Raw genomic sequence first — 26,797 nt, 5'->3', positions numbered from 1 at the left:
TATAAAATCCTGCCATTTTCATATGGATACTTGCTTTTACGATACGGTGTAAAAGTAAGATTTGTCTAAGTTATCTCTCTTCCTGAACATTCCGCTATTTATTTTACAACCTCAATTTAGATAAAATCAAAATACTAGATATATAACATAACAAATGAACACGTACCATTGAACAAAGAATAAAAGGAAGGATCATGATGCGATATATTCCGATATCTGGTGAATATCGATAGTCAAACTAGGTCTAGTATATGACGTAATAGATACGTCACATGTACGTCATATATTGAGCGCGTTCGGGGAGACACTATTAGCGCTAACAGCGTCATTCTATCTTTGTTACTCATTAAAAGTTGAACAAAGATAGAACGACGCTGTTAGCGCTAATAGTCTCCCCGAACGCGCCTATTACGTCATTAGAACATCACCGAGCACAATGGCGGCAATCTTGAAGGCTTGAAAATATATATAATTAAAAGAATCAAGAATTTTATGAAATATGCGTGTTCTGTGGTTATTGTTAAATTTATATACAAAGCAATATTCTACTTTAATTTCAGTAACTATTTATAATTATAATTACATATTTACAAGTTACATATTAAATCAAAATTTTATATATTACGTTATGTGTACTTCACTTAAAAAGTAAGAATTCTGAGTTTGTTAGAATATTGCAAATTATAGGTTAATTTTCAATACTTATGTATGAAATGTTTCCGAACATCATTTTTTTTTGTTGTTCCACAGAAACAGCAATTAAACATTTTTTTTTTTTTTTTTTTAATCTTTTCGAGTGAGATATACGCATTGAATAAAGAATAACTTTATTCAATGGATATACGTCATCATTACGATATAAAGCGGCTATCGATAGATAGTCGATTTCGATCTAGTTTATGACGTCACATTCTTCGCACCTCCCGCCACCTACATGATCTTTCCTTATATTCTTTATTCAATGACACGTACAAACAATCTAAGCATCTTGCCGACTTGTCGAGAAGCTTGATCCAATATGGTGGCGAGCGGACGTTACGAAACATCAAGCTCGATAAACTCGCAAGTTCGTAAAGTCCTAACGAGGTTCCACGGTGGTTCACCTCTCAAGAGGACCAGGAGAGTCTTCTCTCCTTCGCGTTAGAAACTATTGAAGTTCTGCGAAGGACTCACCGCGAATTTGTGGTGAATATTTAAAACACTTTATTACCCTTATCAATTATGCCTTTTGCTTTTTTTTCAAAGGTGTTCGTCAAAAGTTTCACCCGTTTTAAATTTGTGACGAGAAGATACTTAAGTCAGGCTTGACTAAATTCGAATACGAATATCGTTGAAGTGAAAAATATATGTATTCTTGTTATATTTGTTTTAAATAATAAACAAAATAAATTTTTTTATATTATAGGGAAGAAATTTAACACCACGAGTGTAGAAAAACAGACATGGCCGACGCGTACTCAGATTTTACATGTACTCTTGTACGCAAAATTAACGAAAAGTCTAATTGTATTGAAAAAAAATCGAAAGATATCCTCTTACTGCAGTTAGACACGTTATTTACAGTTTTCAACACAACACCTTCCTCTATCATCCTTTTTTCTATGGTGGAGTTTCCACGTAAAAACTTATTTTAAGAATTAGTTTCACTTTATATTTTTAGGCTCTTTGCATCAAATTTCCATTTTATTATAAATAAATTAGCTTAATCACTTATGTAAACAATGCTAATGTAAATAACGGCTATCTTGATTAGTTCAAACAGCGGCCGGTAGTGTCGTATTGCAAATTTATACTCTTAATTTTAATAAAATAATCAGGGATGGGAAAGTAACTATTCGTTACTTTTTGAATGTTAAAACAAGATCAAAAATTAAATAAAAAATATACTTTTGTAATATATTTTATTTAAAAAATTAATAATTAAAATATCAATAAACTTTTATAAATTTTTTATTCTCAATTTGTAAAACCATAAATAATAAGGAAAAAATTTTGAAACACTCAAAGTATAAATAAAAAAATTTTGGTTTACATAAAATTTATAACTATAGTCAAATACGCGATATATTTTTTTGTGTACTTTCATAATTATGGTCCGTATTCAGAACGCGCTTACAAAGATGTTAGTTTAAAAAAATTTATTGATATTTTAACAATATTTTAATTATTAATTTTTTTAATAAAATTTATTACAAAAGTATATTTTTTATTTAATTTTTGATCTTGTTTTAACATTAAAAAAATAACGAATAGTTACTTTTTAAGTAACGATAACTAATTACTTTTGATAATGAGTAACGAATAACGGTAACCCATATGAATATTTGTTGATAATTGAAGATTGAATAAACAAAAATAGAAAATATAATATATCACAAATAAGTTCCATATATAAAAAGTAACTATTAAATTCGTTACCGTTACTAAAAAAATGTAACTACGTTACCGTTACCAAAAAAAAGTAACTGTAACGGTAACGGCGTTACAATAAGTAACCCTGAAAATAATAATTAAATTTCTACGTATTAAAAACATATTAAAAACTAATCTTGTAAAAAATGGTGTGTATTTTATATAAAAATTTTATACGTAAAACATTTCGAAGCTACTTGCCGAGAAATTGATTAAATAAATCTAAAATTTAGCAACGTGTAGTTTTTCCTCGTGCCATTAAGGTGGACGTGCGAGCGAATTTAATCGGACGCAGAGAGCTCGAATGAATCTTCCTTTTCATGTATAGCATCTCATCTGGAATCGGCACTTAGCGCGCGCGCGCGCGCGCGCACTGTCCTCGTAAATCTTTAATTTTACGAGCATGCATTATACTCGTCGGCGAAAAAGTCCTGGCGATCGGGTCCTGGCGCGCGAGGAAAGTGCAGTAAAACGACTCGCTCGCGTCATGAAACTCCAACCGAGTTCGAGCGATACGTGCCGTTGCTGGAGCCATTACTCCAGCGCGAGCTGGAATAAAGGCGGCGCCGGAGTTTTCGCGTTTACGAGGCGCGATTAAACGCGTTTTATAGAGGTTCCATCGATTTCCCGAATCATCCCAGTGATTCGCGAAGGATTAATCGAATCGCGAATCGAGAAACCAGCTGCGAATTGACGATGTTTGGCCGTCCGTCGCCAATTGTTTTCGCCGATGCAACGGAATAGATAGACAGATAGATAGAGAGAGAGAATTGGAGAAAAATAAATTTTTAAAATCCCGATATTTATTCTCACACTTTTCGCGGAGCGTGTTGACGATTTAGATTAATTTAATTTAATTTCATGTCAGAAGAAAATTCAGAATTGAATTTGAGAAGAGCGTCTGAAGTCTCAGGCGTTATTCTGTACTTTTAAAAAAATAACTCTGATGATTATAACAAATTCGAATTCTTCAGGTTTTCAGAAGAATATTTGAGCCTTTTTAGGCATTCTTCTAAACTTTCAGAAAAATTAATCTCATGATAAAATTAATTTATTTATGTGTTTAGGTGCCGTGCACGGTATTAGGTGTTACAGATGTGGACAGTACAACGAGGGAGTCGGCAGTATTACACCGTGCATTAATTACACCGCACAGATGCTGACGGAATGTTCATCCACGGACGAATGGTGCATCGTAAGTATGACATATTATTTTTTTCGTTCAAACTTTCAAACAACTAAACGAAATGCAAAACGTGCGTCAATCATCAGAACGCTAGCGCACTGTTAAAAAATTGTCACACATTTTTGTCTGAATTTTTAGGTCTGAATGTCTGAAAGAATGTCTGAAAATTCTGAATTTTAGATTTGGGTGCCTGAAATACATTTCAGACAATCTTAATTATCAGAGTCATTTTTCTAAAAGTTCCAGAAGAATATCTAAAAATTTAAATAATTTTCTGAAAATTCTGAATTTTTAGATTTGAGTGTCTAAAAGTAATTTCAAACAAACTATTTTAATTATCAAAGTCATTTTTCTAAAAATTCAGAAGAATGTTTGAAAATTTAAACAGTTTTCTGAAAATTTTAAATTTTCAAATTTAGTTATCTGAAAGTATCAAATAATCTGTCTTAATTATCAGAGTCATTTTTCTAAAAGTTCCAGAAGAATATCTAAAAATTTAAACAATTTTCTGAAAATTCTGAATTTTTAAATTTGAGTGTCTAAAAGTAATTTCAAACAAGCTATTTTAATCATCAAAGTCATTTTTCTAAAAGTTCAGAATATTGGCTGAAAATTCAGACACTCTTCTGAAAATTCAGACACTTTGTGAAAATTCAAACAGCGTGTAAAAAAAAACTTCGGACACTTTCTTTGTTTACACTGTAATAAAATTTTTTAAATAAATTTTATCGTTTACATTATAATAAAAAATAACTGCGTACAAAGTATCTGAAGTTTTCTACAAACACACTGTCCGAATTTTCAGAAGAGTGTCTAAATTTTCAGGCATTATTCTGAACTTTCAAAAAAATAGCTCTGATGATTAAAACAAAGTGACGATTACGTTCAGATATATCGAACAAATGTCTGAACTCTTAGACAATTCTTAGACAACGTCTTACTTCTATTTTTTACAAACATTGGGATACAGAAATAAATGTAAAAAGCATACACCTTGGTGTGTAATTTTTCGAGAACACACGCGCGCGCCACCGGAAACAGGAAGGGGTTCATCCCGAGCGTCTCGTAAAAAGATAAATATTTCTTCCGCGTCGATGCGGCGCCAAGGATCGCTTGACACCCTTCCAAAGTCGACTATAACGAACGACGTTATTTACCTCTCGGCGAACTCTCGCCGATGTCGGATTTATGAGGCGAGTCTGCGCAAATTGGCTGCAGAGAGTTCTCTGCAACCTCGCACGTCCGTTTACCTTCGGCGGGTTTCTTCTCAACTATGAGAACGCGAAGAGATTTTTCTTTACACCGAAAGGATTACGCAAATTTGGAAAAAATTATTCAGATGCGGGAGCATCTTTAAGTAAGACTGTAAATGTAATACTGCCCAGATAAAGAATCAAATCCAAGTCGAATTTTTTACTTTAATATTCAACATACTTTGATACCTTAAGCAGTCAGATCATTCCTTTATGAAACTTATTAATTATTAATTTTTATTTAATCTATGTTTTGCCGAAGGCTCTGCTTTCTTTAAACCTCTAATTGGAAGAAACTATTAATTTATAATACAATTTCTATATAAATAAAATTTGTTGAAATCTTCCTGAAACTTCATAAACAATCTAAGAAAATTTATTTTATAATTACATTATTATAATACTAATCCAAAAGAATGTAATTTAAAAAATGTGAAATACGCTTTATATAAATGGGTTTCCGGTCTATACATATTTCATATTGCAAATACTTCCGTTGTTCTTTCTGTGAAATAATTTAAAACGTATCTATTTTTATGCATGAATGGTCAAGTTCTTTTTTGGACTCGTATAATATACATACTAAGTATTTAATTCATTTAACCACAATTATTTAATTAATTCCACTACGATTATTTAATTAATTCGTATATAACAGAAAGACCAATGTTAACTTAAAAAAGATTATTTATTTATAATATATTCATGATTTTGATATACATATATATCCAAATCATGAATATGTGATATATATAAATAATAAATTATTTAAAAAATTTTATTTAAAATACGCACAATTTTTTTACAAGATTAATTTTTAATATATAACATAGAAACTTAATTATTTTATTTAAAAAATTCTATTATTGGGAGTATAAATTTGCAATGTGACACTACCGACCGCTGTTTGAACTAATCAAGATGGCCACCGCTTATCTACATTTAGTACTGTTTACATAAGTGATTTAGCTAATTTATTTAAAATAAAATAGAAATTGGAAGCAAAGCCTAAAAATATAAGGTAAAAATAATTTTTAAAATAAGTGTTACTATTTATATGTATATACAGGGTGTTAAAAAATTAGACCGACAAACATTGAAGGGAAATCGAATAGTTATGTTAAAACAAATACTTTTTATTAATATTATTTTGCTCTACGAATTTTCTTTTAATTTTACCTAATAAAATAGGAAATTTGTGACTTTTACAAATTAACAAAAAACAAACAATATAAGTGTAAAATTCAAATCAAGGTTAAAATAATAATTTAATTTTTGCATTTACATCAGTAAATCTCCTATTTTATCATGTAGTATTAAAACAAAACCTCGTAGAGCAAAATAATATTGATAAGTGTCTGTTATAACGTCATCTATTTTCCTTCAAAGTTTGTCGGTTTAATTTTGTTAACACCCAGTATATGTACAATATACTTTTTTTTAGGTAAATAATATATGTCGAAAAATAAATTTGTAATCAAAAATAAGTGAAAATGATATAAATTTGAGATACTGTAAAACGATGATAAAATAAATATCACTTCGTGGCTTGAATAAGAGAATGAATGCGAGCGTTTGAAATGTAAATGAAATCTCTGCGTATAATAAAGTCTTCTGGAATCTCCCTGAATTTGCACGGTGTTTCCACGAAATCAGAAAGTACATGACGAAGTAGTAAAGGTCGATGATGATCCGCCCGCGGCATAACAATGGCAGACGATTGGAAACTCGGTCTCGTTTGAAGGCGAGAAACCTCCTTCGCGAGTCAAGTCTGCGAATTTCCAAGTTTACAACATCCTAACGTCTTGATAAAACGGCACGATCTAATCAACATAACGATCGAGATCGCTTCCGAAGATCTCTCCAGTGAATTAAATGAGTTCGATGAGATCAGCCCCTCTCCCCCTTCGCCTCTCTTCTGTCGCCGTTCTTGTTATCTATTGTCCCCATCTATTCATCCCCCTCCCCTTCTCGCCGTTCGATTATGGTCGGCAAACACAGTGGACCAAACATCGTCGATCTCGCGACATCCGGTCGATTATTTTCCGGCCGGCATAGAATTTGGCAACTTTGCTGGAGAGTTAAGGGGCAGGGGGGTGAGGAGAGGAGCGCGATACTGTAATTAAATGCTGCTCGTGCACGCGATAACGGCTTCGAAATCTCCTCGATCCCGAGGAGGTAACCGGCAATTCTCTATCCGGGAACCGGGGCGGAGCCAGGTTCGATGCCTTCCGGGGTGCCTCGAGAGATGCATTCACTGCAAACACTGCATTATTACGCACGCGTCACTCCCGTCTCCCCCCCTTCCCCCTTTCCCCCTTCCTTCCTCTTCCTTGTACATGCATTTCGATTTGGCCTTCAAATTAGTGCCAATTGCATATATCACGACGTATTAATTAACATTTAGCACGGCGTTATCGGCTGTGACAGGCCACCGATCGTACGCGTCTCTCGTGGGAACACGTCCTGTCTCTCCCTCTCTATCTCTCTCTCTCTCTCTCTCTCTCTCTCTCTCTCTCTCTCTCTTTTTGGCTACTGCAGATCAGTATCAGCAACTCGAATTGATGCAATAACTATAAACTCTTGCCACGTTTTGAATTCGATCCAATTATTTGATTTGTGAAAAATCCGATTACTATCGATCAGTATAACTAACACTAGATAATCTTGGACAAAAACGAGGGAAATAAAATTCAAATCACGCATCGGAGGTCTTTTTTTGAAAAATTAGCTTTTCCTACAATTATAAAATATGTTTGGAGAATTATCTCGAGATAACAAGAGATACTGGAAAATTTTATTTTTCTCGCCTAAAATTATATAGGCTTTCGGAATATGAATATAATATATTCATTATAAAACATGTGACAACTACAGTTATTTTCAATGAGATCGATTTTAAGAATGTTTAGTATCTATTTTTAAAAATATAAGAATTTAATCAAATTTGCACAGATTGTTCTGATACATGTTCAGAGACTTGTAAAAAAACCTGGAGTTGATTCACTGAAGCAATCAAAAGTTATAAGAATTTTAATTTTCAATTTACCCGTCAATATTATTATAAATATAATTATTTTGTAGATCTAATTATAAGTAAAAGTATTAATATAATTGTAAATGTAATTATTGATATAAATAAGTATAAATATATTTATTTCTGTCCTTTTTAGCCCTTAAATTGATACGATTACAGATTTTCTATCTTATCAAAAACCTGTGATCGTGTTGATTTAAGAGCTGAAATAGATAGAAATAATAATAGGAATTTATTCAAAATTTGCAAAAGTATAGTTTAAATATAGAGGAAATATTTGATCATATAATTTTGGTCAACTATGACTAATTCAAAAGATATTGAATACAATTTTCTCAATTTCGTCTTATTATCCGAGATGACATATTATTTATTATTACTTATAAAAAATTACCATGTTGCCACATTTCTTTCTTCTCGGAGAAATTATTAAATTTATCAAAGAAATAGTTAAAAATCTTCTATATTTTGTCATTATTCACTATTATAATTTTTATTCTGACATTTTAAATTACTCTGCACGAGTAAATTCTTTTATTTTAATAATTCAAATTTTGTGCTGTAATGTTGAAATCGAGGTACCGTCAACGATAAAAGTTTCTCATTATAATTTAAGAAACACGAAAATTGTCCGAAAAAAGCAACAGAAGTTCGAAAATACATTTCTCCACTCTAGCTATGAATAAATAATAAGATTTTATGCAATCTTTATAATAATCATATATTAAGATATATGAGAAAAGTATATATTCGTCAATTTCGACTACTTTTTGCTCCGATTGTAGGTGCTAAACATCCTTAAATTTTCATTAATATTCTCGGCAAACTTTTTCCTTTCTAGTCTAATCTTAAAAATTACCTCGGATTTAAAAAAAAAATTCTATTTGCGCACTTGCGACGGAGCTATCATTAGTTTGTTAACTCCGATTAACTCTCCCCAGTTTACTGAGACGTACCATCCTTTACTGTAAAAATAATGTTCTCTTAAATAACGGAGGACATCCACGTTTGCGGTTATCTATTAACGGCCGGTTACCCTTTTCAAGTTTCAGAAATATGTGTGTGTGTGTGTGTGTGTGTGTGTGTGTGTGTGTGTGTGTGTGTGTGTGTGTGTGTGTGTGTGTGTGTGTGTGTGTGTGTGTGTGTGTGTGTAAGTACTGCTATAAGAATATTTATATTACATGAGAAAAAAGAATATATCTCTTTAGGGTTGCAAAAGACTTAAAATAAGACAATAGAAGATAGAATTATTCAAAACCAAAACAAGATTTAAATTTTTAAAAACTTTCAATACAATATTCTTGTCTGAAGTCTTGTTATATATAAAGTTTTGTGCTAAATAATCGTTTAAAATTTTATACTGTTTATTTTATTTATTACATACAGAATAGTCTACTTAAATCAAATTATCTTAAATATCTCGCATAAAAGCATTGAGATGAGATAATCAGAAAATAAATATTTTATAAGATATTTAATAATTTATATAAAATTATGTCGAATTAAAGTATAAAATATATCTTGTAAACTATTGAATTTTTGGTGATTATACTTTTTACATACAATATTTTAAGGAATCGATTTATTTAAAAAACCCAAGGTGATACCATTTAAAAAAAATAAGATTGACCTTTATATGACCTTGACACATATATTCAAGGTCGAACTAATATGCCTATTTTTTTCCGCTTTGAGCCAAACAGTTCTCGTTTGAAAAATTTTCTCATATCATATAAAACAAGCGAGATATGTAAGATGATCGATTTAAGTGGACCACCTTATATATTGTTTCTAAAATTAATATAAATGTTTTTAATTAAATAATATTTTTTAAGCTTGTATATAATATAATGATTTTTTCTTATCTAATTTAGAAATATATATATAAAATATATTTTAGCTTTTTTTAAAAATCAATAATCTTAGCAAGATTAATCTTAATAATTTTGAATCATGCTATTTATTTCTCGAAAAAATGTATGCAATCCATGATCGTTTATTTCTTAAACAAAAGAATTGAAAACATATTATGATATCATATCCTTGCCATACCATATTTCGCGACACGTTTTGTTTCGTATAAAAAAAAAAAAAAAAAGAATTCACAACAACTTTTTAGGAATTTTTTATTTTTCTGAAGACATTCGTGCGACGAGAATATCGCAAATAAATCTGCGGCGTCAAAACGCGACGAGGGATGTAGAGAAATCCTGTCAAATCTGCGGCGTGGCTTTCCCACCGGGAAATCGGGGACGGCTGACTCCCTTTTATCTGCCGTTTGATGGCACATTTTTTTCCCGCGCACGACTTGACACACTCGTCTCGCATCTGCATAGAGATTGGATGGTAGCGGTATATCCTCAGTTGGGGGGTGCAAAAGCTTAATATTCCATCGATGGGGGATTGGATGAAACGGACGAGGTTGACACCGAAAGAACGCACCCTCGTATGATAAGAACGCTATCTTTATTATTCTCGATTAAAAGCGATTGGAAAATGAATTTACGATTATCAGCTGATTTCTCCTGTCAATTTTACATCAAGGATAAATTTATGAATTTTTTTTACGAAGAAGCATTCATTTCATATATATCATTTCATATATGTGAAGTTTTTTGTAAAACTCACGAATCAAAGAACTGTGTGGGTTTTTTTTTTTTAATCGAAAATTCGCTTGACAAAAAAATTCTTTCATCAAGGGAACGTACGTGAAGTCGAACAATTATTTTGTATCTTTATTGTATTCAATTAAGCTGGGTGGAACGAGACTATTGCATTGCTATCTCTTGAATCTAAACGACCGAGTCATTCCCGCAGTTTTCATTTGTGGATAGTTTTGGTGGTCTCAGCATCAAGAGAGAGAAGGAAAGAGAGAGAGAGAGAGAGAGAAAGTCAAACCCTTTATTTCTTGAGCAAGCAACTTCTTTCGGCAGGTACTTAAAAAAAAACAGTCAAAGCTTTATCACTGATTTTTTTGATTAGCTTTTATTCGTAGATTTCGCTGAGCGGTTTGCGTGTCGAGTTCTTTCATTAAAGAGAAAGAAAAGTGTACCTACCGCGTATTTCTTTGTACGCGATTCTCTTTAAAGCCTCAACGGGATTTTAATCAACCTTTATCACCCGACGTTTGTTAGCTTTGACGATAACAACGCAAATCATTGATTTAAATTTTTTTCTCTTTCAATGTTATTACAGATATCTGTGTCTTATTAAAATTACAGGATTATTGATTTTATTTTAATCGATTTTGAACAATAATGAACTTTTTTAAATCTTTAAGGTTTTATAACTTTTTTTGAATAATATAAATAATCAAAATCAATTATAATTAATTATAATAAAATAGAATAAAATAGAGTCAAGAATTGCATTTACATCGACAGCAACTAGAAATCAAACACCTTTCCAGAATCATTCTTCAATCATGGCTTACTGTTACATTACATATAACGTCAAATTTTGATAATGGCGACGGTCAAGGATCAGAATGATAAATCGACGAACGTTCGAAACGTGGGCATCACGCACAGCTGACGTGCACAGTCAGGAGTTCCGCGAAATTCTTATGGGCCGCTTTTTATCAAATCGATTTTTCCGAGAAAATGGGGCGCGATTTCCCTCCGTCGTGGTCGTTTTTTTTTCTCGCGATTCATCATCTAACGACCGTACTTCATGGATCTCTCTCGACTCGATGGGCTGTCGCATACGAATAAGAACAAGAACCCTACTGATTCTCGCGCATTGATACTAATCATCCCATTGATGTGTTCTTTATTTAAATAAATTGTAAACAGAAGAATTAAAAAATACAAAATTATTTGATGGATGTCCAATTATCTTTATTTGTAAAAAATACTTGCAGACAAAGTGTCTGAGGTGTCTGAATTTTCAGACATTTTTCTGAACTTGCAGAAAAATAACTCTGATGACATTGTTGATAATTAAAATACTGGTCGCTCAAAATTAAAAAATTCAGATAAAAATGTGTCCAATATTTTTATTTGTAAAAAATACTTGCAGACAAAGCGTCTGAAGTGTCTGAATTTTCAGACATGTTTCTGAATTTGCAAAAAAAATGACTCTGATGACATTGTTGACGATTAAAATACTGGTTACTCCGGTTTAGAAAATTCAGACAAAAATGTGTAATTAGGCAATTTCTTACACGATGTTGGGGATTATTTTCACACATGCTTTCTCAGAATCCAATTTTAGTATTGCGTAGCAAGTAGCGAGACGAAAACGTGACTCTCACTACACTCTCTCTCTGTTAATGCTAATTGCCGCTTTTATCTTTTGTACCCTCTTTTCACGTTTTTTGCACGCTTCATTAAACGCGATTCACTCGACGCTATGGCTCGCTACCCACAATTTTGTGCACCAGCGAGTCCGCGAGTAATATAATCGACACGTGAGGCGAGCTTTGAGAAGTAAATTGGGAATAATTACAATATATTATGTACGGACCGTATAATTACGTCCTGTTTTATGTCAAATATGACTAAAAGCTCCGCGCCAATATATATATATATATGTATATATAGGGGAACGTGGGGTAGAACGGCCAACGTAAGCATTGAGCAAGTTTTCAACATATTAAAAAAAAATAAATCGATCTTTTTTTTACTAAAAATATTCTTTGAAATATCCACTATACGAAAAAACACAAGTTTATTATAAAATAATAGTTTAAATAGACGAGATTATTGATTTAGTAAAAGCCTAGATTTTCGTAATATGCTTTTCATGCGGGGTATAACGGATTACCTCCAAAACTTGTTTATTTCATTAACATTGATGTCTAAAACTTCTTAAAAGTTATATATTATAATATGATATATAGAACATAAGAATATAGATTTGTATTTTTAAATGATAATTATAAATTAATAAATAAAAATAATTCTCTTGTTATAATAAATATTTTTCTCTTTAAAATATGGAAAAATATCCTTTAATGTAATAATTTTTGATATTAATTTTGAAAGACAGCATCTATGTATACTCTCTTTCTTTCGCTAGTATAAAAATAAAAAGTACAACATTTCGTGGGCTAATATTTCATTAAGCCTCAAAACGTATTTATTTACTTTTGATCGTATAAAAAATTATAATTAATCAATATTTACATTGACAGTATGAAATTAATAAGAAAAGATTATTTTAAAACATAAATGTGTTTACGGTAATAAAAAATAGAATTTTATCATTGTTTATCTTATGTAAATATATCGAAGAAATACAACTCAGTCGCGGAGAGCACAGCAAGTGCAATAAATAATTTATAACAACTTTCAACTAAAAATATTGCCATCACTGATAACAGCACGCAGAAAGAGACACTTAATAGCAATAATTGCAATATATTTCATGACATGGTAGCATCTCTGTAAAAAGATATCGACTCTGCACCATTGTACCCCGCGATACCGTTTTACCCCACGTTCCCTTATATATATATATATAATCGAAAGTGTAAATTGTATCGTGAAATTCTCTCTCTTTCGCGTTGCCATTTTTGTTATTATATACAATAAATAATAACACGGCGTATATATATATATATATATATATGCAATTTACCCTGGCGTTTCTGACACAAAGAGTTGAAACTTTGCCGCGATAATTGAGCGACGACCGCAGCGGCTGCCGCATCGGATTTTCATAACGCGTTGGCGTTTCTCATCGCTGGCAAAAAAAAGGGCAAAATAAAAAAAAAAGAAACAATTCGACCTGCCGTTTTTCAAGCCAATAAACCGTTGCGAGGAAGTATGTAACAGTTTGCGCGTTTAACTGCATCGAACGTGACTGCGTGCGCGGCGAGATGAGGGCCGGACACACACACGCACGCATACATACGCACATACGTCTATAATTTTACCTCTACCGAATTAATTGCGCGATCCGTACCCGGAGCAATCGATTTCAATTTTTTGCCCATTTTTGCGATCATATCTCTACACAATAGAGCCGAGAGCGAGATATCATAAATCAGTTGCGAGAAATGAGACTTGAGTGTATAAGTGACTTATTTCTACGAAATTACGAAAAGATCAATCACAAAACAGTAATGAAAAATGAAATTTAAGTGTGTAAGTGACTCGTTTCTATGAAATTACTATGAAAAAATTCAAGCCCTTTTTGTGTCAAAAACAAAAATTATTGTATTCCTCAGAATATTTTGCGTTTAGATTAAATTAAAAAAAATAAAAAGTTAATAGAATATGAATAAAAAATAATTTAACGTTTATCAATACAATGGAATTGCACGCAGCTTTCGTATCGGCTATTGATAAAATTATAGTACACAATATTGAGCAATAAACATATTCAGCTATAAAACATAAATATTTTATTATATATAAAGCAGTGTTCGAGATATTAATATTGAAAAAAGTTATTATTACACGTAAAATGTGAAAAATCAAATATACGTACATATTTGTCTCCAAGGACGTTTAAGTAAATAATCGACCTCTATAAATATTATAATAAAACATTTAAAATTTCTTACACTTGCTTTGTTTCTTATTTTAAATAATTATAATTATATTCGAGAAATACCTGCTTTGATAAATTGCATCTCTCTTGGTATTCTCACGTACCCTCGTCACACGAGAATTAATTAAAGTAGAGTATAATCACGTGACATCTCGTAGCACTTATACCTTGGGAAATAATACAAGACTCAGAATGAAAGAAAATCAATGTGACTCCAGAGAAATGACAATTGTCTTCCGCTCGAGTGTCGTTGCGTGAATGATGACAAGGTGATGATTACGTATAAACAGCGTACAAATTTCCCATATAACGTATTGTTAAATCGAAAATCCTTATCAAAACTAAACAATCTTAAATGCATTTTATTAAGAACTGGAATTTAATAGGCGAAATATTCAAATATTTGTTGCTATTTATTTATTCTTTTTTTTAAATATTATATAAACATTTTATATACATATTTTATATAAATTAAGAGAAAAAATCATAAAAACTAAATTCATACACAACATGTCATTAAACATGTTATTTATGTCACATAATATTTCAATATATTAAAATATAGATTAAATATATTTGTAATAATATTTTGTAAATATTTTTAAATATTTATGATAAATTTTTATAATCTATTCAAACTAAGATTACAAAAATATAATATCTATGAAATATTTTGATAAATATTTATAAAATATTCAAATATTCAAATTATAATTTATTATAAATATTTTATATATATTTTACAAGTATTGGGTGCTATCTGAGTAATTATCAAATAAAAATATATTATTTTATTTTAAATGTATTCTTACAATTAAAGTGCGTCGAATATAGAGACAAATAAATAATTCTATCATCTTTAAATGTGGAAAAACGCGATTTTTGGCTGTATTCCATTTTACTTAGAGCTTTAAATTTCTCTTCCTATTCATTTTCCCTTTCGACTTGATTTTTCCCCTGCCAGCAACACACTTTTTTTCCAAGTAGTTTGCAGTCCCATTTTTTCACAGAGGCTCGTTTGTATCGCGAAAACGGGTGCTTCTTCTTTGTCGTCGCTACAGCCGAATGCATACTAGGAAGGAACCGGACACACACACACACACACATGTCGACTCGAGATATATCGTCCGCTCGTGTCGAGGTTCCCGATTGAGGGCGGCCCAGCTGAAATTGACGATTTTCGAATCGGCCGAAATTATTGTAATTTGCTCGGAAAAATCACTGTCATCCGAGCGAACGGATGACGTGTAATTTTCGCGCGTGACACGACGGGATGTGTATCACGTGGGGTGAGAAACGATCAAATTTGTTCCGATCGAGATAAATTCGCGTCTCCATTGTCGGCGAAGTTTTACGTTACGTTTGTATTTCAAAAGCAGGTGTAGGTCGTGTTTAAAGGGGGAAGTTTTTTATTTCCCGTTTTCAGAGAGCAATCGGTTTTATCAGCAGTCGTTTTACAACTTGAACCTTAGTTTGACTGATTCCCTCCCTAACTTTTTTTTTTTCTAGAAACGAAAATAAAATTAACCGACGTAACTGTGATGCGTTTGCAGAGCGGCAACTTTTTCCTTGTCAACTGCAGAAAGCAACAACAAATAAAATTTCGTCCAGAATAAATAGAGCTTCGGCAGAGGAACCACTTCGCGCCCATTAATCTAGCGCAACCCTAGATCCTTACATTCCTCTGTCGGTGGTATTTCTCGCTAAATTGAACACTTGCTCGCTCATTATTCAATTTCTCAAGGAATTGCTGAGATAGCAACCGAAAGAGAAAGAAACCACATCGGGTTGTGTCCCTCACCTTCCCCCTTCCTGTCACCTGCCCTTTATGTAAATGTGACAAATTAAATGTAGAACACAGTGAGGAAAGCTAAGTAAGAAAGAATATACGCGAAAATAAATATTATCTTTTTGCAGAAAAATAATTTGGAATTTAAATAGGACGATTTTATTAATCTATAAATCACGCGGATTTTCGGTCGAAATGATAAGCAACAACAGCGCGATAGAAGTCGAAATGACATGCGACTGCATAACACCCGGTGAAATATCGCCGGTTGGTGAACTCGTTTTGGGGGTGGAAGGAAGGGAGAAAAATTCTTTACGCCCTGTGTGTTCGCGATATGAAATATGAAGGACGATACGCGAAACATAAATTATGCGCATTGAGGTTGCAAAGCCGAATTTAAAACCATAGTAGATTTTAAATTTGTAAATCTTTCCGAGGGAGGAGAAAAAGAAAAATTAACAATTTTTCTTGTAAACAAGAATATTTATGAAAATCGATCGATGATTCAAATCGATCACTTTTAAAGTGCATAAGGAATTCTGTACCGAATAAATATTTTCACGAACGAGAAAAGAATAATTTAGATCGCGTGTGTCTTGAAACTTTCATGTTACATTTCTATTTTCAAACAAAGATATTCTCAAAAATGTCGATACATCTCCGAGTATAAATATTTTACTTTACTCAAAGGTATCCCGGCTGACATAAGACACATACTTTCTGAAGACAGAATCGATATGCTTTTTCGGATATCGTAGCAGTAAAAGTGCCTTCATATGTACCAATACTTTGAATTTCTACTTGTGACATGAAGAAAATATCTACAGCCTCCGAACATTCGCGTTCGAACAGCAGATTAGAATATATTCGTTTTTTTTTCATATTTTCAATAACCTGACGAAAGGAGGTGGCTGATCTGATAAAGTCACGCAGCGTGAAAAATAAAAACAGGATATGTGTTTTTTTAAACAGGACACATTTTCCGAATTTATTATTTAATTCTTTTAATTTTTCTTTTTCTTCTTTTCCTTCAATAATCATTATCATTTTCTTTCGCCAATTTTTGAATTCTTCTCAAAAAATTGTGATGCAAACAAATCAAAACTGTAAAAAATTGCCTAAGAATTTAGACATATTTTTGTCTAAATTTTTAGGTCTATGTGTCTGAAAGTAACTTCAGACAATCTATCTTAAACTTCACACATTCTTCTGAACTTTTTGAAAAATGACTTTGATGATTAAGACAGATTGTCTAAAACTTCAAATAGATTTCTGAATTCTTAAACAATTTTTTACAACTTGAAAAATTATTATAACGTCAAATTTTTTTTTAATTAAAAAATTAGAATTAAAGCAGTTATTTATTACAGCCTAACTATTTTTTTTTGTCTTTTCGATTTTTTATCTTTTTTCCCTTCTTCTCCTATAATAATCATTATCATTTTTATTTTTTCGATTTTTTAATTTTTCACAAAAAATTGTGATGCAAACAAATCACTGTAAGAAATTGCCTAAGAATTCAGACATTTTTGTTTGAATTTTTAGGTCTGTGTGTCTGAAAGTAATTTCAGACAGTCTCAAACTTCTGAACTTTCAGAAAAACGGCTTTAATAATTAAAACAAAGTGTCAAAGTTATTTTTGACCAGATTTCTGAAATTTTAGGCAATTTTTTACAACCTAAAAAATTTTTATAGCATCAAAATTTTTCCAATATTAACAAATTATAATTAAAACAGTTATTTATTATAGCGTAAGATATCAGATACTATATACTTGATCAAAGTGTACTTTTACACTTGTATGTCTACATTGCTGTCCTTGAGAAAGAAAGGAGAAGAAATAAAGTCGCAGCTATTCCTTACAGCTGTCGGCGTCCAACAATTTTTTGTCTTTTCGATTTCTTACCTTTTCTTTTTCTATTCTTATAATAATCATTATCATTTTCTTTTACCGATTTTTGAATTTTTCTCAAAAAATTGTAATGCAAACAAATAAAAACTGCAAAAAATTGTCTAAGAATTCAGACACATTTTTGTCTGAATTTTCCGATTTGTGTTTCTAAAAGTAACTTCAATCTATTTTAAACTTCTGAACATTCAAGAAAACCGCTTTTATGATTAAGACAGATTGTGCAAAATTATTTTCGACCAGATTTCTTAATTCTTAGGCAATTTTTTACAACTTAAAAAATTATTTACAGCGTCAAAATCTTTCAAAATTAAACAATTAAAATTAACGCTGTTATTTATTATAGCGTAACATATCAGGTATTATATGATTGATTAAAGCGTTCTGTTACATTTGTGTGACTACAATGCTGTCCTTGAGAAAGAAAGGAGGAGAAAGCAAGCCGCAGTCGTTCCTTACAGCTCGTCGGCGTCCGACAATCGCGATGGACTTTTCGCGGCTTCGCGCTCCGTCGAATTCGTTTTCCTTGGACGCAACGTTGGCTGGCTGTTTTCACTACGGCTTCTGTTGCGCTTCCTTCCGTCCTTTCTGCCCCCGACGTTTCTCCTTTCACCCTCCGGCGACACTTTATACATAAAACATCCCCTTTATCCCGGTAGCGGTCGCGCCGACATCTCGTCTACTTGTCACGCATACATACGTAAAACGCGCCCGTACATAACGTCCGTTGCGAGAGATAAGCCATCGCAACCCCTGTCTTTCTCTCGCGAAATGGACATTGCATGAAAGGAGAAGCGAGCGACGCGTACTTATCGGCTTCGATGCGCCTCGATGCATTTTAACCGCCCCGAAAACGATACGCTGCGACCTCACGTCAATAATTTCACTTTCGACATTTTAATGCAAGACGCGCCGAACCTTCCTTCCCCTCCTCCTCATGGCTTCACTCGATGAAAACAATTTCCTCCGGAAAACGGGGATGCTGCGAAAGACGTGTCTGATGTCTTAAAAACCCGACAAATTATCTTATCGAGCTTCTTCCTTGCAGGTCCTCTTCGCTGACTCGCTCTCATTGATTTAGTAATCTTACAAGAGAACCTTACAAACGATAATTTTCATTTTAATGAAATTTTACACACATGTAGAGAGATGAATAAACAAATGAATTTAAAAATTTTTAGTTGCTGCTGAAAAACGGTTTTAAGGGGTGAAACCACCCCTCATATGTGGAGCGATATTTCGACTTTCTCAATATATCTCGAAAATTATTCTAGGTATAAAAACATGTTTTATACAAAAAGTTTTACGGTAAAATCATCTCTATTAAATTACATAAATAAAATTTACAAAAAAATATTATTTTTTTTAAATTTTGTTAAACATAACATATAAGGGATGGTTTCATCCCTTAAAACCGTTTTTTAGCAGCAACTGGACATTTCTAAATTCATTTATTGACCCCCTCTACGTGTGTGCCAAGTTTCATGAAAATCAGAACTTTCGTGTTCGCGAGGTTCCCTTGTTAGTCAATGTATTTTGATAATGAAATAAAAATACATCAAAGTATTGTCTTTTCCCCGAAGTTTAGCAAGAATTTCGTGTAAAGAGGATACTTTACATATTTATGATGAGAGTGGAAGAGAAAATATATAAAAATGTTTATGTATAATTTCTATTATAAATTGTGAAATCATATGCTGACGTAAATCTTGCGACAAAATTCAAAATAGGATTTATTCATTTTAAATAGACTGCATTTTAATCTCTTTAGGAACGAATTTATTAAAATCGGATAAAATTATTTTAATTTTTTTTAAATTATATTTATTCAAAATTGCATTTATAATTATTAAGTAAAGCAAAAAAAATTGAAAAATGTTTAAAATATCTGAAAAAGTAATATATGGCTATTGCACGTTAAAATTAACTATTTATAAATATATTAGGATTTTATATTAAATGTACACATGTCCATATACTTGAAGAAGTTTATACAATATATAGGCGAATGTATTTTCTGATTCTTCCCAAATGTATTTATTAGGAATAAAGTTCTACTTCGAAAATTATAGCTTTATTTTCTATTTTTATTAAATTAATATTAATTGAATATAAATAAAAAATAAATCTACAATTTTCGAAATAGATTAATTTAATTAAATTAATATTATTATTAAATTAATATTAAGATTAATTAAATTTATTCAAAGAAATATAATATAAGCAAGATATGAGTGTCAGAATATGTTTCATGCAACACACATACATTTTACTCTGAATTCCATTGCAAATTACCAGTCATTCAGGGTCATCTTCAGTCAATATGCAGTATCTCGTTCTAAAAGATACGCAACCAGATAAGCTGCGTATTTCTTGTGTGTACACGATATTTTATTTCGCAACCAGTCTTTTTATTTGATTTTCCTATCCGACGTTACTCGGATATTAAATAGAGGACGAAATTATCAACGATAAAAAGGGTAGAAGGGAGGGAGGATGAGAAACAAATCAATGATGTTCTCCGCGCAAACTATAATATAACCTAGGGTGAGTAAAAACTTTACGCTGAAAGGGCTAATAAAAGCTCGGTGGATGCACATTAAATAACGAGGTCGCACTTTATCAAATATACCAGATATTCGCATCATAAAACCGAAAGATCCGCGCATTGCACGGGCGCGAACGCAATCTTCTGAGTAATGTGTTTGTCTGTGTGTCAGTCGCATAAAAAAAAAAAAAAAAAGATAGACGATAAGTCCGTGGATGCGACTTTCGGGCAATGAGAACGTTCGCTCGGTTACAGCTGATGTTACCGCGCGTTTTCGGGACGAAATTTGTAACCCAAAACCGTGACCCGCTCGTCATCACGATTCGTTCCAGATAGTTATCGCACAGCATCAGCATAATTATTTAAAATTAATTTATGCCAATTATTTAATGTCAATAATAATCAATTTGGTTTATTTAGTTTTTAATTTAATGTACGTTTAATTAATTATAATTATTCAGACGAGATTTATTTGATGTCAATAGTAAGATGGGTCAGCAGTAATTAATTTGATTTAAGATTTATTTAATTTATTTAATTCATTACAAAAAGAGATTTATAAAAAGAGAGAAATAAAATTATATCTGCTCTGTAATGTATTTCGCGAAAAATGAGTATCTTTTTGCTATCCTGAGAAAACGGAAAAAATTTCCGCGAAAACTGTCACATGAAAGAAGATTGTGACGGAGTTGAAGTTATTAACAGTATTTTCTTCAATTATCACACTTGCAAAAAAATAGCATAAATTAATTATACTCTTATTGTTCCTAATTCACCTGAGTAACTAGAGTAAAAATTGATAAATAAACAAGGAATTTTTTGCAGAAATTTATTGAAAAAGAAACAATTAATAACTAAAATGTAGAGTGTTTATAATATTCAATAAATATATCAATATATTGATTGTCGTTGATTTTTAACACACTTTGTGAATGGCTTAAGATTTTATTTACTATTACTTTTAATTATACATATAGTGTGAACCATTGGGGGACTCAGCATTATAATTTGATGTAATTGCGAAATCACGGGCGCCTTTGTTATATTTTTATCACTGAAGATGATCCAAAAATGGATCGAAACGATTGAAAATAAAGTTTGATTGTTTTACTATAAAACTTTATGCCTTTCATGTTTTCCCGTAATTTTAATTTGTGAGTCTTTTAGTCTTTATTATTTTTATTTTTTAAATGTTTTTCTTAATTGTATTTATGTTGATACAATTACTTTAAAAATTTATATATTTATCTAAAAATTTTTTTTTAAATTATTACAAATTATAAATAGAAAATAAAGTAATTTAAATTATATACAGTACGGAGCGAAAGTTCCGGAAGGGCCAATTATCTTAGAAGGTATTGGTTTATTGGAAAAATGTGTCAAACAATAATAATAGGACTTAAAAAAATATATTAGCTGGTGATATTTATTTGAGCATTCGATGACCTCGAAAAACCCGGTCAAAATCAACATAAAAATCTTAAATGAAAACCTCTAATTCTTTCGTTGCATATTCTTCTATTATCTTCTCTTTTTGACACCTTTTCAAAACAATATAATTTTATTTACTTTGGATCAATTGTTTCAAAGTTATTAAGTTTTTTTAATAATAAAATATAGATTTTTATATTACAAAACTGTTTATATTATAAAATTGAATTTAAAAATCAGTTGACTTTTTCATATGTTGTAACTTACGACCTGCTGAACAAAAAATATGTAAATAGGCTCGAAACTAATTAATGAATAATTTTGATGTTTGATTAGCTTATAACCATCAATATCTTATAAAAAACTCTATTCAAAATTGTTGACCCAAAGTAGATAAAATTACAATATTTTGAAAAAAAATATATATGTACATATATGAAAATAAAATAGCATTTTATTTTAAGAATTATAATTTGAGTAAATAATATTTATAATAATAAATACTAAATAACATTCAGAATAAACAATATTTTCTCAAGGTTGAAAGGCTGTTTTGTGACGAAAATTGTGATTAGACTGGAGATTGATGAGACAATGGAAATCACACACGTTGCTCATTTTTCACACGTCAAATCTATAGGGAATAATCAGTTTCGATTTAACGTAAATGAATTTAACGACGGTAACGCAGTTTCTGAAACTGAGGCGATCGATCGAGATATCGCTAGCTGACGGACAAAAGGGGACGGCGAACGTATTCGATTCGACTCACGCTCCTCGTGCAGTTTGATTGCAAATCCGCTGTTCAAACATTTAATTAAAACGGAGTGGCCCGTTCAACACTTCCTACTCGACGCTTCTCGTACAAAGCGAGGCCGCGTAGTAAAACAACAGTATCGAACCCGCTCTCGTATTTTATGATATATAATCGATCGCTCATAATTGGCCGCCGTCTCGTTCAGCATTAAATGACAGTTCGTGTTATCGAAACGCGATCTCGCCGCTGGGTTAGACGTCTCATCCAGGGAGACTAGACGGTTTGAATATTTATAGCGGCTTAACGATATCGAGATTGCTTCCCGCGAACATTCCCTATGGTTTTGATTATCCTGCTAAGTCGATTCATTATGCATCTAATGATTCCACTATTAAGTCACGTTTGCGCACGCGAAGCGTGCTCATTAGTAAAATATGGATTATTATTTTCATTAGATTTGAAACGAATATAATGATGAAATAGAAATTTTTATTATCATCTAATATTAATATTTTAATTATTAATATTAGTAATTTTAATAACCGATAACCGAAAAAATAACTGCAGACAAAGTGTTTACTTACAGATATATTATATTATCCGAATTTTCGGATAGAATTGTCAGAAGAGTATAAATCAGAAGAATATAATTCATAAAAGTTATTGTAAAATTGTATGTGAAAAATTATTATTATTATTATTGTTATTACTATAAAAAATTATCTAAGAATTTAGACACATTTATCTAAATTTTCAGACATTTTTTTTAAATTTCACAAAAGTGACTCTGATGATTAAGAATGTTTAGTACCTATTTTTAAAAATATAGGAATTTAATAAAATTTGCACAGATTCTTCTGATACATGTTTAAAGACTTATAAAAAAACCTGGAGTTGATTCAATGAAGCAATCAAAAGTTATAAGGATTTTAATTTTCAAAGAATTTACCCGTCGATATTATTATAAATATAATTATTTTGTGAATCTAATTATAAGTAAAAGTATTAATATAATTATAAATATAATTATTTATATAAATATGTATAAATATATTTATTTCTGTTCTTTTTAGTCCTTAAATTGATACGATTACAGATTTTTTATCTTATAAAAAAACCTGTGATCGTGTTGGTTTAAGAGCTAAAATAGATAGAAATAATAATAGGAATTTATTCAAAATTTGCAAAAGTATAGTTTAAATATAAAGGAAACATTTCGCATAGTTTTGGTCAAATACTGACTAGTTCAAAAGATATTGAATATATAATTTTCTCAATTTCCTCCTATTATCCGAGATGACATATTATTTATTGTGAAAACGTGGCAACATAACATTCAGCCGAGCTTTCTTTTGACATTTTAAATAATCTATCTTTTCATCTGAAGAAGCCTCTATATACAAACGTGTAAGCGAGAAGCGACTCGGCCTCATATGTCAATTTGCAATTTGATCAACTTATGAAAAATTACCATGTTGCCACATTTCTTTCTTCTCGGAGAAATGACAAATTATTAAATTTATCAAAAAAATAGTTAAAAATCTACTATATTTTGTCATTATTTACTATTATAATTTTTATTCTGACATTTTAAATAAACTCTGTACGAGTAAATTCTTATATTTTTATATTTCAAAGTTTGTGCTGTAATGTTGAAATCGAGGTACCGTCAATGATAAAAGTTTCTCATTATAATTTAAGAAACACGAAAATTCTCCGAAAAAAAGTAACAGAAGTTTGAAAATACATTTCTACACTCTATCTATGAATAAATGATAAGATTTTATGCAATCTTTATAATAATCATATACTAATATATATGAAAAAAGTATATATTCGTCAATTTCGACTACTTTTTGCTCCGATTGTAGATGCTTAAACATCCTTAAGACGGATTATCTGACATTATTATCAGATGCCTAGATTTAAAAATTCAGATAAAAGTGTGTCTGAATTCTTAGATAATTTCTTATAGTAATAATAATAATTTCTATTGTTATTACTATATATAATATCTTTTAATTATATAATAATATTTTTATATTATTATGCAGATATATAATATTTTCCAAGACAAGATAAAAAGTCGGAGATATGTAATAAAATGGCCACTGTTCCTTAAAGGATTCTTCCACAATTAATATGAAGTTATCGTGGTTGGCGTCGCGTCAAAGCATACTTGGAGATTCGTGAATGCATTCCTAGATACCAGAGATCTAAGTGAAATGTAACAAAACGTAAGTTGGTATCTCGTGGCGATATTTCAAAAGATCTTTGCGCCGCATTTATTTCTTTGCTCTCCGCTCTATATTACATTCTCTTTTTCGCCGAAAATTTAGCTCGAACCGATGATATATTAAATATGTCATCTAGTAATGATAATTCGACGTAAGCGAAATTCATCGTAGTCTTTAATATCAAGATATAAAAAAGAGATTTATAAATATCTCTCTCTCTCTCTCTCTTTCTCTTTCTTTTTCTAAGAATTTATATTCGTGTTAATGAAGGACTAATTTAAAATACAAAGACTAATAGAAATATGAATAAACGACATGTATAATTAAATATGAAGGATTGAAACGTCTGCTCGAATAAAATATAATATTTTAAAGAACAGAGGAATAATTAAATTTTGTACTTAAGTATTAGCTGTAGAACGTCGTTTATTAAGGAGAAACGAGAGAATTAAATGTCCGCGTTTCGTAGCTCTTTGATAGCAAGATCTTCACGCAATGACTTGTTGTACTAACAAGCTTAAAGTGCAGCGAAGTAAAATAGAGCGCGCGCTGATGAATTCTATGAAAGGTTACTGAATGCAAAGAGGATACTGAAAGTTTGTAAATCCGAAGAAAGTACAAGGAGATGAAGTGAAATGGAGCAGTGAGGGTCCGAAGGGAACCCGAGCCGTTTGTAAAGGGTCGAAAGGATCGCAGTTCAAAGCTATTTCAACGAAATTTCGCTTCCTGTCTTCCTTACTTTACGTAAGATCTCACGTGAATCAAACATATAATAATTGATAGTTATTCAAGTATACCATTATGATGAGCGATCTCAGCAAAAAAAATCATAGAACATTTGTTAAAAAAAGAAATTGAAGCTAAAACTCTGCTCTTTTATACCCAATTAATGAAATCGTGCTAGAATATTTTTTAATTTGGTATTCTTGGACAAACTTTTAAAAAGTGTGTTCAATCGACGAACGTTGCTGTCTTATAATTTTGTTACGATAGAAAGAATTGAAATGCATTTAAAGAGTCTAAAACTAGAATCTTCAAGCTTTGAAACGCTTTTTATTGATCTTATTCTGATTATTTTTAAGAAAGTTGCAACTACTTGAAAATTTTTTTTATATGGAAGAAAAAAAGTGGCCCTTTAATCTTTATGCGTAGTGTATTTTATAAAATACAACGTATATCATAAAATAAAGCGCGAAAAAGGAAGAAAATTTTCTAACATAAATCTTTATTAAATTAAATTAAATTAAATTTATCTTCATTAAAATTCAGTTAAATGTCAGTATTATACGCGTCAAATGTTTTTTTTACACTGTCACTGTGAGAAATTATGTAAGATTTCGAATACATTTCTGTCTAACTTTTCAGATATGAATGTCTGAAAGTAATTTTTTTAAAAGTTCAGAAGAATCTTTAAAATTCAGACCCTCTTCTGATAATTCGTCTGTAAAAAAATTTCATACATTGTCTGCAATTATTTTTTTTTAATGTAATTATACATCGATTATCTATCTTTTAAATCAAATTCAAATTACTATGAAAATGTTTTGTTTAACAGCGATTATTATTTTTTCATCAAGCTCTCTTGGATTCTACTTGCAATTATTTAAAATCATTCTTCAGAACGACTTTCGTCGCCCTTGTTTTTTATACTAACAGCAATTTTTCTTCGTAGAAAGAAAAAAAATTCCGTTTGTTAAGGGATAGAATGGCATTCATCTCAACATTTAAGATGACCCT

The 26,797-nt window shown here is 30.9% G+C and overlaps 1 protein-coding gene across 1 annotated transcript in view; it reads left to right on the top strand.

Annotated features, from left to right (window-relative positions):
- Positions 1-26,797, top strand: part of LOC140671643 (uncharacterized) — a 117,622-nt gene that overhangs the window by 65,487 nt on the left and 25,338 nt on the right. The window contains exon 2 of the mRNA XM_072903117.1: positions 3,480-3,607. Coding sequence (XP_072759218.1) covers positions 3,480-3,607 — 128 coding nt within the window. The remainder of the gene's footprint in view (positions 1-3,479; positions 3,608-26,797) is intronic.

This window comes from Anoplolepis gracilipes, chromosome 12 (assembly GCF_047496725.1).
Source record: "Anoplolepis gracilipes chromosome 12, ASM4749672v1, whole genome shotgun sequence".
NCBI classification, from domain to species: Eukaryota; Metazoa; Arthropoda; class Insecta; order Hymenoptera; family Formicidae; genus Anoplolepis; species Anoplolepis gracilipes.
Note: the sequence above shows the minus strand (reverse complement) of the source record. Positions and strands in the feature narration are given on the sequence as shown.